This window comes from Podarcis bocagei (assembly GCF_964188305.1).
Source record: "Podarcis bocagei genome assembly, chromosome: 6".
NCBI classification, from domain to species: Eukaryota; Metazoa; Chordata; class Lepidosauria; order Squamata; family Lacertidae; genus Podarcis; species Podarcis bocagei.
In genome coordinates, this window is record NC_138130.1 from 83,012,686 (window position 1) to 83,031,099 (window position 18,414).

The 18,414-nt window shown below is 41.5% G+C and overlaps 1 protein-coding gene across 3 annotated transcripts in view; it reads right to left on the reverse strand.

Annotated features, from left to right (window-relative positions):
• NUP58 (nucleoporin 58) overlaps positions 1-18,368 on the reverse strand; it is a 34,974-nt gene extending 16,606 nt beyond the window's left edge. The window contains exons 1-12 of one of the 3 annotated variants that reach the window (XM_081197951.1): positions 18,194-18,368; positions 12,260-12,396; positions 11,137-11,172; positions 9,088-9,237; positions 8,224-8,355; positions 7,467-7,577; positions 6,234-6,258; positions 4,982-5,047; positions 4,013-4,187; positions 3,349-3,428; positions 2,215-2,333; positions 1,431-1,513 (exon numbers count right to left, since the gene is read on the reverse strand). In XM_081197951.1, the coding sequence (XP_081054077.1) occupies positions 1,431-1,513; positions 2,215-2,333; positions 3,349-3,428; positions 4,013-4,187; positions 4,982-5,047; positions 6,234-6,258; positions 7,467-7,577; positions 8,224-8,355; positions 9,088-9,237; positions 11,137-11,172; positions 12,260-12,396; positions 18,194-18,267 (1,188 nt within the window). In that variant the 5' untranslated portion in view covers positions 18,268-18,368. Of the gene's footprint in view, positions 1-1,430; positions 1,514-2,214; positions 2,334-3,348; positions 3,429-4,012; positions 4,188-4,981; positions 5,048-6,233; positions 6,259-7,466; positions 7,578-8,223; positions 8,356-9,087; positions 9,238-11,136; positions 11,173-12,259; positions 12,397-14,850; positions 15,184-18,193 lie in introns of those variants that run through there. The other 2 variants (XM_081197950.1, XM_081197952.1) reach the window with 2 other exon arrangements.
• Between the last annotated feature and the right edge of the window lie 46 nt (positions 18,369-18,414).

Consider the following 18,414-nt stretch of genomic DNA (forward strand, 5'->3'; position numbering starts at 1 on the left):
GGGTGGCGCTGTGGGCTAAAGCCTCAGCGCCTAGGGCTTGCCGATTGAAAGGTCGGCGGTTCGAATCCCCGCGGCGGGGTGCGCTCCCGCTGCTCGGTCCCAGCGCCTGCCAACCTAGCAGTTCGAAAGCACCCCCGGGTGCAAGTAGATAAATAGGTACCGCTTACCAGCGGGAAGGTAAACGGCGTTCCGTGTGCTGCGCTGGCTCGCCAGATGCAGCTTTGTCACGCTGGCCACGTGACCCGGAAGTGTCTCTGGACAGCGCTGGCCCCCGGCCAATAGATGTGAGATGGGCGCACAAACCCCAGAGTCTGTCAAGACTGGCCCGTTCGGGCAGGGGTACCTTTACCTTTACCTTTACATTTCCATAAGCTCAAAGTGGCTTATTATATTAAGTAAATGTTGAAGGTATTTCCAGTTTCCAGGCTCAGTTTGGAGTGATTTTGACCTTTAAAGCCTTAATATCTATACCACTATCTTCTGCTACATGAACTTTCTTGTCAGTTTAGGTTCTGGAGAAATGCAATTCTCCAGGCACTGCTGAATAACTAACAGAGGAGCCTTTTCTGTGGTGGTACCCAGATAAGCAACTCCCCCACCCCCATTTGCCTGCTGTCAACTCCATTATCTTTCAAAAACTGGGCAGAGTTCATTCTGTTTTCTCAGGCATTTAAATAGTATGCAAGATGTTTTAATGGCCTTTTATCTCCTGGACTGCTGTTTTATCTTTTTGGTTTAATTGCATTTGTTATATCGTGTTTTACTACTGCAAGTCACCTTGAGTTGGTTTATTGTAAAAGGCAAGAGGGAATTTTTTATAAATATGCTTCTACAACAAAACTAGCTAGGATTTCCCTTGCTGAACTCACAGTAGATATCAACACAGCAGGCGACAGAATACAGTATGTTACTAGCAACAGAATTAATCCTTGGTTTCCCTAGTTTAAATGCCTAGTAGGTGTATAGCGACACCTACTGTAAATATCTGGCTACCTCACAATAAATGAAGACAGAAATCAGCTCCACTTCAAAAATATTCAAGATTATCAAGTACTATTTTGAATGATACCTGGTAACTTGAGCACCATGAAAAGAAACAGTACCTCTGAAAGCCCATGATTCTCAGAATTAAAAAACTTCACATTATGAATTTAGCAAGCCATCAGGAAACAGCTGCTAGACTAACTGTCTGACCTTTGGGGGGGAAAAACTTTCAAAAACTCCTAGCTTTAATGTCCCTCAAGGAACATTTCAGCAACATGTTCCATTTCAAAAGAAAAAGTAGAAAGTAATCTAAGAAGATACAACAATGCAGGAAGTAAAAAGGCACTGGAGTCTGAACTAGGAGCCAGAACAATTCATCAACATACTTTTTCCATAAAGAAGCCAGTTAATCGTGTCACAATTTTACATTATAAAGCAATCTTTACCTTCACATTTTCATGTACGGATTGAAGTTGTGCAGCTAAAGCTACAAACGTCTGATAGATTTTCTGCATAGCCATGGATAAATCTGTAAGACAGGGAAATTTGAAAATCAAGTCACATTGCAATATAAATTCACAGTGAAACCATGTAATTTGCCATAAAGCTACCACATAAAACCACCACTGCATTAAGGAAGCTGTGGGGATTTGTCAAAATATGATGGGGGAAGAAAAGGTGTCTCTAAACATACAGAGAATGGAGGTGACAGTCCTTTTGATGTTTTATCACCAAGATTATTTCTTTCTTTAGACTTAGGCCATCATTTCAACTAACATACACACTTGAGAAGTATGATACAAAATCCTCAATGTAGTGATATAGGAACTCAAATAATAGTGGAATATGTAAACAGACTCAAACCTCCTCTAAGCCTCTCTTCACGCGGAACATTGGTCAAGGGGATCCTGCAGGATCTCACTCAGATTTTTTAAAAAATGCTTGGGTTTTGTAGTCAAAGGACATATATGTGAAGGTTGTTTGCAAGAAAAGAAGTAATGCTTTGGTGCCAGCCCTCACTTGGGTGTGTGAACCCACCTTATGGATCCCAGCAATTATGTTAACTTCTGTATCTTCAGCCCTAAATTTGGAATCAAACCGACACTAAGGGGTGTCCAAATTCTACTGCCTTGGCAACATCTGAACACAAATCCCTGCGAGTCTGCCAGATGCAAAAAGTGTGGTATGACATATCAATTAAGGCAACTGGTGAAATCACTAACTTTTTACCTTGTGGGGTTATATGGGAATTGTTTGCCTGGGTGGCAAGATGGTTTTCCAGTTCTTCAATTTGTTGTCTGTACTGCTGCAGTTGTACTTCAAACTGTTCAACCAAGATCCTGAAGTAGCTAAATTAAGTATATTTTAGAGCATTTAAATGATGGGAGTGAATAAAGAACTCTACAGAAAGTATTCATGTCTAATTTTAAACTTTCAGAAACGGTGCATGAATTCGCTTATTTTCTTCTTCTTCTGTCCAATTCCCTTTTCTTTTTCTGTCACGTCTTTCAGATGGTCAGCCTGTGGGCAGGAACTGTCTTATTTTAATTATATAAGCTGCTCTGGAAGCCTTTTCTGCTGAAAAGCAGGATAAAACCCCCCCAGATAACCTGTGTACACATTGACTGCTCTCCATCACGAGTAGGGGAGGAGAAGTCGAGTTCCCTCAATCAGTAGAGTGTGAGACTCTTCATTTCAGGTTCATGGGTTTGAGCCCCACATTCAGAGAAAGATTCCTGCATTGCAGGGGGCTGGACTAGATGAAGAACATGCTTCCTTCCAACTCTTCAATCCCATGTCTATATACACCCCCTGTTAACAAAGCCAGGGAAAGCCTACCATATTACAGTAACCTTTTCTTGTAAAAGGCAATTTAAAGAATTTGTCTTTCCAGCCAGCTAAATTATTTTGGCCATATTCAAATCATGTCCCAAATTAAAAGGAAAAACACTAATTATTTCTCAGGAAACATCTCCCATTACAGTGAGGAATCAGTCCAGCCAGAATCGAACTATTACACCCTTTGGTATCTATTTGAAAGAAGCTCAGAAGGCTGATCCCTTAGAACTATGTGCAAAAGAGAAATAGTCCCTAGAATATCTCTGCAAAGGATGCATAGCAATTATCATACTCTGCTTGTGGAATCAAAATAATACATTCGGATTTAGTTTACTTTCCCTGAGCAGTATTCTAGCATGAGATACAAGACAGTCTGAGTGAACCAACTATGCAGATACAAAAGTGTATTTTATATTAAACCCATATCCAATATAAGGCTTGAACCTGTATACAATATATGACTAACTATAGAACATGCAATATAAAAACACTTATTATAGGCAAGACATGCAAGGCTGTACTCACTCTGCTGGTGCTGAATTTTCATGTTGAAGGCCAGGCGGCGTTTTCTGTGTTCTTAATGCTATTTCAGCATTTTTAAGCTCCTACAAAAACACGAGGTGGAAAAAATGGCTCTTGTAATTCTTGCAGTTCAATAAAATGACACACCTGTTTAACTGAACAATTTATTCCTGATAATTTAATTAGCTAATATCTGAAGGATGAACTTTACCATGTTCATTATTATTGGGAGGGGGGGCGAAGGAATGGGATGTAATTACAAATCAGACTATAATTTTAGACCAGGGGTTTTGAAAAACAAGGGGACACAGCACTTAATTGGGGACCACTGCAATAAAATTTTGCCCAGAGGCTTCAAAAACCTAATAGATGGGAGCTGGAAAAGACTAGACCTATTGAATTCTACAGGGAAAGCACACCAGAGGGAAGATATGATACAATGCCAGATACCAAGTGGTGAGTTTTCTTTATAACGGAAACAACGTTTCAGGAAGCAAACATTATACTGTTACAGTTGTAGGGTAAACAAAGCTCTCAGCTGCTTCAAATCAAGGACTGCCCAGCACACCTGTTGGGCAAGAAGACCTGCATTTTCCAAGAGGATAGGAATATTATCATTTTTGCTAGCTTTGGGCTAGCACGTGATCCCCAGCAGAGTTGCTTATACCTGAGCAGTTTCCACTTTCAGCTTATCAATATTAAGAGTGTTTCTCTGTAATCCACTGGCGGCGACTGATAAAAGTTGTTTCAAAGCTTTAATGTCTTCCTGCACTTTGAGCATTGCTTTGGAGGACATTCGACTAATTTCTTCCTGGACCTGCTTCTGCTCTTTTACAAACTTCCTGGGAGAGGAGAAATCAGAAGACAGAATTAATCCATGCAATGCCCCCAACCCCAGCTCTTCATTCAGAACTACTGCAGGACTAAGGAACCTCTCTCACCTCAGAGCTGGGAAATCTCAGAGGAAAGTAGTCAGGGTTGCGTACTGATGGTGGTTTGGGGATAAAGCGTATGTGTGTGTGTGCCCACTCTCTCTCCACATCTCAAAACACAACAAAGACCCCTCTCCCCCATCCTCTCTCTCACACACTCACACCTCTTTCTCCATGGCCAATTCAGTGCTTGTCTTCTGCATCACACACTGACAATACGGACTTTCCTTTCTTAACGCAAAGCATGGAAAAGCAATTTCCACCTTTCCCATTCCTGAGCTGCAATCTCAGATCTGAGCTGTGCTGGGGAGGGGCACTGCAAAGAGGGGAGAAGCTTAAGTCTCCCCCCTCCGTCATCTTCCCCTCTCCCAAGAGAACTCTCCTCACATCACCGAACAACAGGAAAAGCCGTGGTAGAGTGGACAAGGATTAGGGCTGTGACGGAGTTATCATGGGCCCAACAGAAGGACCTTGTGGGCTGATTCCAGCCTGCAACCCACCAGTTACATTTTACTGAAGTGACTTCAAGTAAGCAAGACCTGAGGTACCTTCAGAGCATCTGCGGAGCAGTATACCCACAGCTGTCAAAACCAAGTGTTTTGAAACTGTGAACAAAAGAGTACTCTTACGAGTCCAAGACACCTTCAAGGTAAATTTCAGTAACAAAAGATAACTGGAATTCCAAGGACCCAGGAAATACTTACTGAAGATTTTCTACATCTTGGCAGATTACGGGAGGTAGATTTTCATCTTTCAGGGCTTTACTATCCCTGCCAACAGACATGTACATCATTATTAGCATGACACTCTCTAAACAGCAGTAGCAGCAGCTTTTATTTAACACAACAGATGCAAAGAACTGCACTAAGCCCATTAACCACTGAATTTTCTGAATGTTCTACCCCAATTATCATTAAGCAGCAGAAGAATAAGGTTTTGGAAAACCTTCTCATTATTTCCCCCAGCAACCCCAAATATCTTTCTCCTACAGAAATGAGAAACTAGTGTTGAGAATGAACATACTATTTGAAGCGGTACCTTCCTCTCTGGAAATTACAACACCACAGTCAAATCTGCACCAACTTCATCATCCTAACTTGTTATCACGAAGATTAAACCCAATCAATTTAGCCCACTAAGTGTAAACAATTTGGTACCCTTTAGGGGTCACTGACGTAAACTCCCAACAGCCTCAGGGATGATGGAAACGGGAGTCCAACATCGGGAAAGCACCATGAACCAGGTGTGGCCATGCAAGCCCTGGACCAGGGTCCAAGTGCAGTGGTAGCCTAGATGAGGGCCAGTAAACTAAGCTGGAATCCTGGCAATATGCAGGCTCCGTGGGTTGGCCAACTTGCCTCTTCTGACCAGGGTTATTGTCTCTGTAGCAGGTTAGGAGCTTGGTGGTGCTCCTTGACAGCATGCAACACCAATGATGAAGAATCTCCTCTCAATATACTATCTGGCCAGATTTAAGGTGCAACTGTTAACATATAAAGCCCTAAATAACTTGGGACCAGCCTCCTTGAAGGACCGCCGTTCTCCATACATTCCTGCCTATTTGAGATCTGTTGGAGAAGCATTACTAACTGTCCCTTGTGATATACGCTATGCAGCCATAAGAATGGGGTACTTGGGATGGGATAGCAGCGCCGATATTGTGCATTGCCTTTGTATATTAGGCAGGCATCTTCTGCGCTTCATTTAAGACACCACTTTAAAACATTTATTCACACAAGCTTGCCTTTCCATATGACCCATTTTATGTTCTTCTGATCTCTGTCTTTTTTTGTTTAGTTTATAACATTGATCTTACGTACCTTGGTTTGAGAATATTTAGCGGTACAGAAATTTATGTATGCTTAAATAAAATGAGCAGCTATTGGTTGCCTTCCATTTAAGAGGCACCTAGTCCCAACAGGTATTTTTCCAGCTATGAATATTTGGTACACTTACTCTGGTCTCGTTCCTGTTTTGTCACCTGAGGGGGAAAGGAAGTTAAAACTCTTAGTATAAACAAAAACATGCTCCTAAATTTGAATTATGAAAATATCAATAGCTTTCTTATACTGAACACTATTGATGACTCTCTTTTCTAAAAAAGATACCCACCCCTATTACCCTCGGCTAAAAGCTTCAAATATTATTTGGGAATATGCTAGCTTCTGGGTCACCGCTATCGAACAAACAGCAGCCAGTTCCCTGACTTGTTTTACTTTAAGGGTCACCAGATACGGGTAGGATTGCACTGATGGTGCCATTTAACCAATTTCAGGTCAGACGTTTTCAAAGCATATTTTGATAGGTAGCAATTATTTCATTTTCATTTTGGAGTACAGACTAACACGTCTGCATTAAATTCAGATTTCAAATAGTGTATTTTTTCTTTTTCTTTAAAAAAAGCAATTCTCTAACAAAAATAACCTGGTATTTTAAAACCACTGTTATTATCCATCCTATGGGGGCTCTAGGCATAGTTTCAGATGCTGCAGGGAAGGGTGGAGAATGTATGGCCCTCCAAATATTGTTGGATTACAACTCTCACTGGTCAGTCAGCATAGCCCACATTCAGGGATAATAGGAACTGTAATTCAACAACATATGGAGGGCTACAAGTTTCCCATCCATGCTGTAATAGGAGCTTCAGTCGGAGATAAAGACAGGGGGGAAGTATATGGGAGGAGGAGGAGGAGGAGAAGTGACCAAGCAGAGTTAGGGATTTCCTGGAGAATGCACTTGAGCACCTGAACCAAGCAGAACTGAATTTTCTGTGCATCAACTGGTGCACAGGGAGCTGGATCCTGCTTTTTGCAGGTTTCAGGTGTGCAGGCAGCTGATCCAGCCATGTCTCTGACCTGCTCCACACCTGAGATCAGAGGTGACGTGGCTGCAGATTTGGGGAAATGGCCTGGGGGTAGAAACCTGGCCAGAACAAAAATTCCCTACTCCTGGTGTATGGAGTACTGACGTGGAGTGTACTGGTGAGCTGTGGGGCAACTGGGAACACACGTCTCAGCACCAGGCACCAAAACCCCAGAGCAATAGAATCATAAAGCAGTTAGTTTGTTTAAAAAGATAGATTTAGAATTTGTTGTTTTAATGAGTCCCCATGCTGTTACAGAAAAAAGCCAGTGCCTAGTAAGTATTCTTGGAGAAACACCTTTCCAAGCTGCGTCCACAAAAACTTACTCTTTTTATCTGAAGAACTACTGAAGTCTATGCCCCCAAGACCTTCATTAACTGTAGTAGCAGGTGCTGCAGCCGTCCCTAGAGTCAAACCGAAAGCATTCTGTCCGAGCCCTGAAAGTAATCCATCAACTGTATCAGAGACTTCTTATTGTCATGCATCAGTATTGAAAATAGTCTGAATATAACATTTTTGAAGCAATATATCCTCAATGAATTGCCAGTAGTGAAAAATCAAAGGCATGTTATGTCTACATTCACCAGCTAGAACTCGTATGTAGATATGGGGAAAACAAGACTTGTAGTATGTGTAGACAATGAAAAATTGTGTTCATCCTCAGCCCTGCCCTCCAGCCAAAAATGGTAGGGATAAGGCCATGAGCTTCAGGTATCTTCCCAGAAACATCAACACCCAACTATGTGGGTGTTATTCCAACCTCTAAGGTGGGCAGAGGTTCGTCCTTGATTCACTGAGCTCAGAAACTCTCAGAAAGCAACTTGACTACTGAGAACTCTCTGTTGACCTTGAGCCCCAAACTATTTCTAATTTTCAGATAGGAACACAGCAAGGGATGCTGTTCATTTATTAGTTGTTAATGTAGATGACCACAAACCCAAGCACTTCAAAATAAAGGACCAGGAACAATTACTTGGTTCTAGCACAACAAGATTAGCAAAACACACAGTATCTCAACCGTCTCGATAAGACACACATCTTGGACAAATCTGAGGTGGTAGATGCACATAAAAGGCTTGTCACCTGTAGCAGCTGAGCTTGCATTTGGGAAGAGTGTCCCTCCTAAACCAGCTAAGGCTCCCCCAAGAGAAAGTCCTGTGGATACTGTTGTGGTTGGAGCTGTGCCTCCCAAGTTCAGTGTAAAGCCAGTGGACCCTGAATATTAAGCAGAGGTGTAAGCTGAAGACATGCATGCTGATTTTCCTTCACAATAACAGCTATATTATTACCTGCTAAATAGACAACTCTTTATTGGAATTCAGTTGTGGACAATATGGCAGAAACTTTCACAAATTCTACTTGCTGCTACCGCTGTCATCGTTTATTTGCATGGATTAAGCACTCTTGCACTAAATCATCCGGAGGACTTGGGGCAACCGACATCCTTTTAAAGGAAAGCAAATTTTGAAAAGTATCTGTGGCCATGCAGATGTTGCTCAACTCCAACTCTACCCAACATGGCCAAGGGTTAGGAATGATACATGCTGTAGTCCAGCAATATCTAGGCTACAGATCCCACACACCAATCTTACAGCATACATTCTAAGGCAAGTATTCCTTAGGCATGATGCATATGCTCCAATCTTACATCACTGTGCAGTTAAAGGGATTTTGATGACAAACATAGCAGAGTTTCTTGGCACTTTTCTCCTCTTATCAGACGTAGGGCGCTTCTTTCAGAATCCTTCATACTGGCTTCCCTATAATGTACCATGTTCTCAAGTTAATTCAGTGTACCAAACTAAACTAATACCATTATGTGAATGTTCAATCATCTTTATCAGAACTGCACTGATTCACCTGTTTTCTTTTTTAGGAACAATTACGATTATGTGTTTGTGAACAATGGAAAATTGATTTAAACACAAAACTATAAGTGTATATTACCTGTTGCTGGAGCAGATGCAAGAGCAGAAGAAAGTGAGAGGCCAGAGGTGGCAGAAGAGATAGGCAAAGCAAATGGTGTGGCTGATCCTGCAGGTTTGCTGAATCCTAGACTAAGTCCTGAGGTACTTGCAGAAGTAGAAGCAGGTGTGCCTATAAAAGAACAATAAAATGCCATTCTTGTTTTGATCTACTTAAACTGGGTATGTTCAGTAAAATTAAGAATTCTAAATTTGTTACTCTAGATCTGTATATAGCCAGTGAAAAGTGAGTGAAGCCACATTAATTTTTTCAATCACTCTTCCATTAGACTCAAAGCAGTGAAACACATTTAACAATATGTACTAGCAAGCAGTAAGAGATAGCCAAGCTTCCCATATTTTGAATGCTTCTGAAATTCTTTTTAAAACAACAACCAATATATGCACTGCTTCCCAACACTGTTGTCAGCCGTTCCCAGGGGATACGATGACAAAATCATCACCACCACTGGGGAAGGTCAACCCTAGGCACCTACAAGTTTCATGTTTTTAATATGTATCACCTGAAACAAGGTTTCTGGTTCATCTCAGTGCATTGGAGAACCTAGAATATAATGGGTCCAAGCTATTCACTGCTTTATAGGACAACCATCAGGACCAAGGATAGTAGCCAGAAACTGTAGACAGATCAAGTGGACAATAAGCGACACAATATACTCTTTGGGCCATTCCAGTCAAAACACAGGCAGAAGAATTTGGCACCAGCTATCACTTCCCAGCTTCAATAGTGGCCTGACATAGAGTACTTTACTGTAGTCCAACTCAAAGATCACCATGCATAAGTGACAGTGGCCTAGTTCTTTTAACTAAAGAACAAAGGGATGAAGAATCAGATGCACCTGACAAAAGTATACTTCTGACCACTTCTACAACCTGGATACCTGGAAGCAGGGCCCAGTCCAGGATGGCACCCAAGCTGCATCAGGTATGTATGCTACTACAGCAGCAAGAATACTCATTGCAAAGCATTGGAAGACTCAAGATCTACCCACTCTGGAAGAATGGCAGACGAAGGTGATAGACTATATGGGACTGGCTGAAATGACTGGCAGAATCCGTGATCAGGGAAGAGAGACGGCGGAAGAAGATTGGAAAAAATTTAAAGTGTACCTTAAGAAATATTGCAAAATTGATGAGTGCTAAAATGTCTAGATTTGAGGAAAAGAAGGGGTGTACAGCTGAAAAAGATTAAGTAAAAGAAAAGAATAAGGGATAAATCTGATGAAATTAAGTGTTAGGATTTGCTGGAAAAATTTTGGGAATTGGGATGCAGAAAGGGGAGGTTTGGGGAAGTCGACGAAGTAAGGTTTATGAAAAAAAGGATATGAAATTATACATGTTTGTTTGTTTCTTTATTTGTTTGTATGTGTCTATAAAAAATTCTTGTAAAACCAATAAAAATTTTATATATAAAAAAAAAAGCTGCATCAGGCATGGGATCACAACCAAGGCATGCTAGCTCAATTCTAATTCATATCAATGGTACACCCTTAACAGATTATACAGAGTGCGGAAGCAGAATTGTTGACGGCTATGGACTGTGGCCTGAATACAGGCACCTTTGAGAAAAATGGGAGGAAGAGACAGACTTGATAAAAAGAACATGAAGAAAATGAAGAAAACAGGGAAACAAATAGAAAGATAATGGGAAAATATCACATAGGCAGGTTATAGAAATTGAATAGCACATATCATAACACATGAATAGCTAAGAGCTTTGGAGACTGGGAATCCGGAAAGCTAACAAGGCTGTGGAAAGGAGGTGGGGAGCTGAATGTTACATCTGGATTTGAACCAACCAAGTAAATATTTGAGTATATGTTCCTAATGTATCATTATCTACAGTTTTTACTTCCATATTTTTCTTCTTGACACTTTAGTCATCTTTGGGGTTTATCCAGCATTCCTAGTCTCTCATCATCCAAATCCAGAACTTTTCGTTTCGGCAGCTCTGAAAGTCACACCCCATTTAAAGAAAAAGCAAAGCTAGCTTTGAAAATAAAGCACTTACCAAGTGTCAATCCTGTAGCCATGGTGGTTGCTGTTCCTGTGTAATAGTACAAAAAAACCTGAGCTTAATAAACCACACTTCTATTGCCAGTTGCCTAATAGATTTATCACTGACCCCAAATTAGTGACTTAAAATCCATTATCAGCAGATCGAAGGGACATTTATACACAAGTGGTGGGGTTGTAAGAAAGCCAGAGAGTATTGGGAGATGATATACTCAGAACTAAAAAAGATGTTAAGGGTCTCATTTCCCAAGAAACCAGAGATGTTCTTACTGAGTATAGTAGAGGGAGAAATACCCAAGAAAGTACTTGTCTTTTTTCCTCTATGCAAAAATAATGGCCAGAATAATTTATGCCCAAAGGTGGAAGGACAAAAATAGACTGGCAGAATAAGCTAATAGAATATGCGGAGTAGCAATGTTGACTGCAAAGGTAAGAAACCAAGATGAGTTGGATATAAAAGAAGAGTGGGAATACTTTGGCAAATATTAAAAGAAATATAACAATCAGATAAACTTCCAAGTGGCGTTAGGTATATGAGCAGCAGATAAAATAAGCAGAAGAGGGGCGGTAATTAAGGAGATGCAGCTTAACAAGGACTAAATAGGACCCCACAGAGGGATGTGTGTGGAAGTCAGTGTGTGAGATAAACGATGACAACTGTATAACTGATATATTAAGATATGTAAAATGCATAATTTTTTTAAAAAATACATTATCAGCTCTCTAATAATACTATATAACCAGAGGGTGCTTTTAATAATGAAAATATAAATATTTTTGGCAAGGAGCAAAATTACTGAATATTACCTGAAATTTTAGCTACTCCTGCATTTTGCCACTAATTCTCATCACTAATTCTCAAATCATTTATCAGTTCAAGGCTCACCTTTTTTATTTTTCAGTTGAACAAAAAAATGCATAAAGAGAAAAGAAAAAAAGGTATATTATATCACTATACAGTATATGGAAACAACTACATTTCCATATATGCTTGTCTAGTATACAGGTATATAAAGTGTTATTTTTAACCAAATGCATATATGGCTACTTATAACCTACACATTTCAAATGTCATTATACTTGTCTCATCTTAAAAGTGTAGAAATATAATATTTTACCTGTATTAGCCCCTCCCAATGTAAAACCAGTGGCAGGTTTTGAGCTAAAAAGTCCAGTTCCAAAGCCTACCGATGAAGCGGTTGTAGTTGCTGTAGCTGTCGAGCCCAATGTCCCAAAATTAAGCCCTCCAGTTGAGCTACATTACAAGACAAATAAATTAGTTAAATTTAACACACATTCATTTTTTTTATTTCTTCATTGCAGTAGTTCTACAGAACAGTTTGAAAGTCAAAATGCCTCTTCCATATTTCTCCCTTTATATGAACGTAAATGCTACCAGCAGATATTTCACCCTCAAGTCAACCAAGATTTATGTTGCCTTTTTTGGGGTTTTTTGTTGCTAACTATCATTATTTTAACACAGACAAACACTTAAAACAACCAATTGCATTTGCAGTGTTAACATAATCAAGTAACTAATTATATGTTTCAGAATCCTATATGGAAAAGGACAGACAGAGATCCAAAGACATTAGTGATTTCAACTCAAGCTGAATCAAAAGCAGTCCACTAGAATGAAGCGGCTCTCAAACTAAACCTCTGACATTACTGGAAATATTTTAGGAAACACAAAATTCTTTACATTTTCAGTCTGAAGGGTAGGGCCTGACTATCCCGGAGATACACAGTTAACTTTATTTCTCACATCCCAGAACAAGTTTTAAAAGAAGTTATTAGCAGATTAAAAGTGAGCTCTTTTTCAGACTGAAGTAGAATAAAAAATCCTTATAGCAATGCAACACATTTCATACATGGTTTTCAATTTCTACTATTGTTCACTCACCATCATCTATCAGGCAGAAAAGTTTACGAGATGCTGTTGGCTCTCCAGTAATAACACAACAAGCAGCTTCTATAATTGCTGCCAACTCTGTTTTGGATCTCATATAACATGTCAGACATGGAATGTCTGTGATGCAAAATTAATAATGATGTAACCAGCAGGTTTAAATGGCTTAAAGTTACGACAGTACGAATGTAATATATTATAAGACAGTGCAGATGAGCTCTATCATAGCCACAATATGGAAAGCAGCTGCAAGTACAACACAAATAAAATCTGACAGCTATTCTTATCAGGACTTGTAAAGTTTCTTTGATGTTTTAACACCCTGAGTGTCAGACACAACGCAATCAGGGTAAAGAACACTGAGGGGAAAAGAACACAAAAACATAGTGTGTTCAATGTGATGGTGAACTTAGCCTAAACCCCTTCCATCATTATTATCCTCTATGCTAATAGTGAAATCAGTTATCTTATGCACTTAAAACAGCACCATCGAAAACACAAGAGGCTAGTGTAAATCCTGACTGCTGGAGAAGTACAGGAAAATTTAAGAACAGAAACTCAAGAAGATATACAGAGAATAAAAACCAATACATAAATACCTCCTAAAGAGCTGTGAGGAATGAGGATGCTCAGCAACCATAAAATAGTGGCTGGCTGCTGCAGGGGGAGCAAGGGAGGTGAGGGAGCTGAACAGGAACACTCTGCATTGCAACATTATGTACCTGTTTATTATTATTTAAATGGCAAGTGAATTTCCAGCATAAACAAGCATGGCCTTATCAGTTTGCATTTCTTGGTACAGAAAGTATTGGTCAGATGTGTAGAGATCTTTCCTATTCTAATTAATTCAAGAGGGTTCTGGAAGCTTCTCTGTGTGAAAGAAACAAGCAGAAGGATCATGATGTTTGGATTATTCCTTCAGAGAAGCTGAGTACAGCTGGCTTAACTACAGAAGATGTCTGAAGAAGTGTGCACGCACATGAAAGCTCATACCAATAACAAACTTAGTTGGTCTCTAAAGTGCTACAAGGAAGGATTTTTTTTTATTTTGTCCAAAAGAAAACAGCCAGCAATCTGCAGATATCTAACATTCTTCACAGGACATATTTGTTTCTCCCCTAGATTCACCATCCCAGATGCACTTACCCAGAAGCAAGTCCCACTGAGCCCAATGGGACTTAACCCAATGTGTGACTACAATTGCCATCTTAGGTTTTGCTTTTGAGTTTAGCTATTATTTATTGTGGCTCTTTCTGAGACATCCAAAATCACTTCACCCTGAAAGCTGGACATATTGTGGCAACTATTATATATGGGGGTTATTGGGTTGTTTTTGATTATGTTTTTTGTGGTTTTATATTTTGATTTTGTTCTGTGAACCGCCTAGACCTCTGGGTATAGAGCAGTATACAAATTCAAATAATCATAATCATGCTTTTATCGCTGAAATTCTAGTTGAGATTTTTTTTTTAAGTACTTCACTTCGGCTGCTGTTCACAGCACACTTCAAAATAAATCCCAGCGTGGACTCTGGAAGACCCAGGCTAAAATCCCAGCTTCAGCCACGAAGCTGGAGACGGGAGATATTTTCACCGCACAGCATAGCCTACCTCACAGGGTTGGGGTGGGGAGGGAGCCACGTGCGCAGCCTCGAGCAACTTGGGCGCGCGTGTTCTGCGTAACAAGACGAGGATAATAATGGCAACGAAGCGATGCCCTCAACCGAGCCCTGCCGGCCAAGTCTGCTCCCCGCTCTGCCCGAGGTGCCTCCACACTTCCCCCCCCCCACGCCCTGCTTACCTCGGGGTGCCTCCAAACGAGAAGCCCCCTCCGCCGCCGCCTCCAGTACCAGCAGCAGCTGCGGTAGCCGAAGGCAGAGTCCCGGCTCCGAAGGAGAAGCCCGCCGACATGGCGGCGGCGAGGGGGAAAAGGAGACCCCCCTCCCAAGCGTGGGATGTGGGGTCGTTATGGCCGGAGCTCTCTGGACTGCAGCCGCCCTGTCAGGCTGCGGCTCTTCGGAGGTCTCCCCGGCGGGAAGTTTCAAAAGGCGGCAAGATTCGGGAGCTCGAATTACGCCACCGGCGGCGCCGCAAATAAACGTCGTAGGGAAACTCCGTCGCACGTTCTCTTCCCTTCGCGCATGCGCGCAGCCGCACGGCACCATGGGATCTTGGAGGACACACACACTCACACACTCTCTCTCTCCCCCTCCCACAACTTTCGATAATCCTAGTGGACCGCAAAGATAAAGAAAAAGGATAGACTGCTTTTTTTTCATTAGGATAGGAAGGTTCCGGGGTTCACGTTATAAACTGGCTCTTTTCTCCTCTTGAGCGGAAGTGAGAGAAAGCTCTGCTCATAGAAATTGGTAAAGTCCGTGTTTTAGGGCAGGTGTACTTGGGCAGTAGCGCGTCCTCCGCAACAGGTAGCAGGAGAGTATGTTCTGGGAAGCCAGGCCTTTTTCGGAGTGCGGTGGGCATTAAGGCATTTTTTAACATAAAAAAAATTAATCGCCCTAACCGTGCGACTTCAAATGTAGACTATGCTCATAACAAATACATTCGTACCTCTTTGCCCGCCATCCTTTTAAAGGTGAGGGATGCTAGCTTGAAATTCTCATTGTTGCTGTTGTTTAATTTGTATGAAGTTTATGTTGGCCTGGTTTGATATTCTCATTTAACTTTGGCCTTATGTCATTTCTGCCCTGGGACCTTTTTTTTGGGGGGGGGAATTAATACGGAAAATAAATAACGTAAATGATGAGTGGAACTAGAAGCTGTGACACGGTAGTTTAGGAACTGGGCTCGTTTGGACTTCCGTTCAAAATTCCCACCCGCAAAGCACAAAAGTTGCAGAAAATGTCCACTTAAATTGTCCCACTTGCGCAGATCCAGCGCTCACCTGCATAAAGAAGTCTAATATTTCATTGGTTTGCATGCGGATGGGTTAGATGTCTACTCACAAGTAGAGTTCAGTGAGGCTCTAGTCTAACCTAAATGTTTAAAAACGCTGAGATAATAATTATTTTTTACAAAATAACACCTAGCAGGAATGCCCGCCTAATACAACTACATGGCTGTACTCTTTGGTGTGTGGAGTGACCAGCTGTTGTTCAGATATAAACTAAGATAAAATCATGGAGTTCTCTATTTGATTTCTATAGGCAGCTCTTACTTTCTCCCGGTTAGCGGAGTGGGGAAATGTTTAGGAAAAAAAGAAGTTGAGTCCTCAAGATGATGTTGGACTACAGTTCCCACCAGCCCCTACCAACATAAGCAGAAAGTTAAAGTCCAACAACGTTATAAGACTACCAGATTGCCTACTTCCTCACCTCTATGACAGCCTTCAACCTAGTGCCCTCCAGATATTGTTGGACTGCAACTTCCATCAGTTGCAGCCAGCATAATCAATGGTCAGGGACTATGGGAGTTGTAATCCTAAACCTCTGGAGGGCACCAGGTTGCGGGAAGAAAGACTTGTTTATTTATTTAGTTATTCTTACATTTACATACATGGTTCTCCCACTCCACATTTTATTCTCGTAACAATCCTGAGGAGTAGGTTTGACTGAGAGACAATGGGTGGCTGGGCAAAAAGCACCCCATGAACTTTGTAGTCCTGTGTGGGATTTGAACCTTGGTCTCCCAGGTCCTAGTTCACCAGCTCTAACCACTACACCACACTCAACAAACTATGAGGAAAACATTTTATCTTTCACACTTCTTGCCCATTGGTGGGTTGAGATTTCTTCAAAATGGCTTTCAAAAGAAAGGATAGAGGCAGGCAGGTGATCCAGCTGCTTGTTCCTCGTCATACTGCTAAGCCTCCTGCTTTATGTACTAGTTGTGTTTCCGTGGCAAGATAAGAGTCTAATGCTTAAACTAGATGACAGAGCCGTGGCTGCAGGGAGATAACTTTGCTCAACTGGCAGCTGCTCTGGAACAACAGATGTGAGGGGGAGGGAAGACTCTGGCTTCTGCCAGTGGCCAGAGGAACAAAAGCCACTGTGTTCGGTGTTTTTGTACTGCTGGGTAAACTGCCTTGGAGATAATTTGATTAAAAGTTGCATCAAAAATCTTTGAACTAAAGACATAAAATGTCTCTCAAAGTAATTTGAAACCTAATTTTATATTCATATCTCTTCCCCACCACCAGATGTTGCACAGTATGGTTAAAAGTATAGCATGCATTTAAAGCACAACTACACCACTTTAACAGTCCTGGGTCGTCATCGTCGTCACCCCCCCCCCCCAAATCCTGGGAACTGTAGTTTGTTAGAGGTGCTGATAATTAGGGCTGCCATAAGTCCGGAATTTCCCAGATATACCCTGGATTCATCCATCGAAAATAGCATCCGGATGGAATTTTCAAAAATCGTCGAAAACCCGGGCATATGGCAGCACAACAACTTTGCCCAAAAAACTCAACAACTTTTGTATCTGGCTTTTCACTTTTTGAAATACGGCAACCCTACAATAATTGATGAGAGACACCCTATTCCTTTCACAGAGTGATCTCAGAAGCCTGAAACACATCTCACTCATCTCACGCTGACTGTACAGTCTTGGGACTGTATTCTAGAACTGCACATCAAAGGCACAAATCCCACAGTTTAGCAAATTGGTCAGGTGACTGGACTTTCTCATGAACAATACTATAATTACTATCAGGAATAAAGAAATAAGCTCTGGAGACTCTTAAAGCTGCCTCGGTAGATGCTGTCTCTGGATATAATAAATCTTACCCCCATGTCCTGATCTGACATAGGTAAAAAAGGTCAAGGACCCCTGGACAGTTAAGTCCAGTCAAAGGCAACTTTGGGGTGTGACACTCATCTTGCTTCAGGAACACTGTGACAGAAGCCAAAGCGCATGGAAGCACCGTTTACCTTCCTGCCACAGCAGTACCTATTTATCTACTTGCAGTGGTGTGCTTTCGAACTGCTAGGTTGGCAGAAGGTGGGACAGAGTAACGGGAGCTCTCCCCGTTGTGCAGATTCAAACTGCCAACCTTTCGATCAGCAAGCCCAAGAGGCTCAGTGGTTTAGACCACAGAGCCACCCGCTCCTTATTCTCTCCCCCCCTTTTTTACCTTACCTCTGACATAGCACCTCTGATCCTTAGTATGCAATGAAGCTTTTTACCTGCCTGCATTGTTGGTTTTGGGGCCACCCCTCCAGAGAAGCCCCAGATTACAAAAGTCATTCTTCCTTGACATAGCTGCTAGCGTGACTCTTTTCTAAAAGTAGTTTCATCTGTGTAAACTGAATCAGAAAATGCCCTTAATCCTTTCCCAGCTAATCAGCATGACAATGTAACCCAGACCCCTTTGTTGTTGGGAAATTCCCAGTTGATTGGCCAGTTG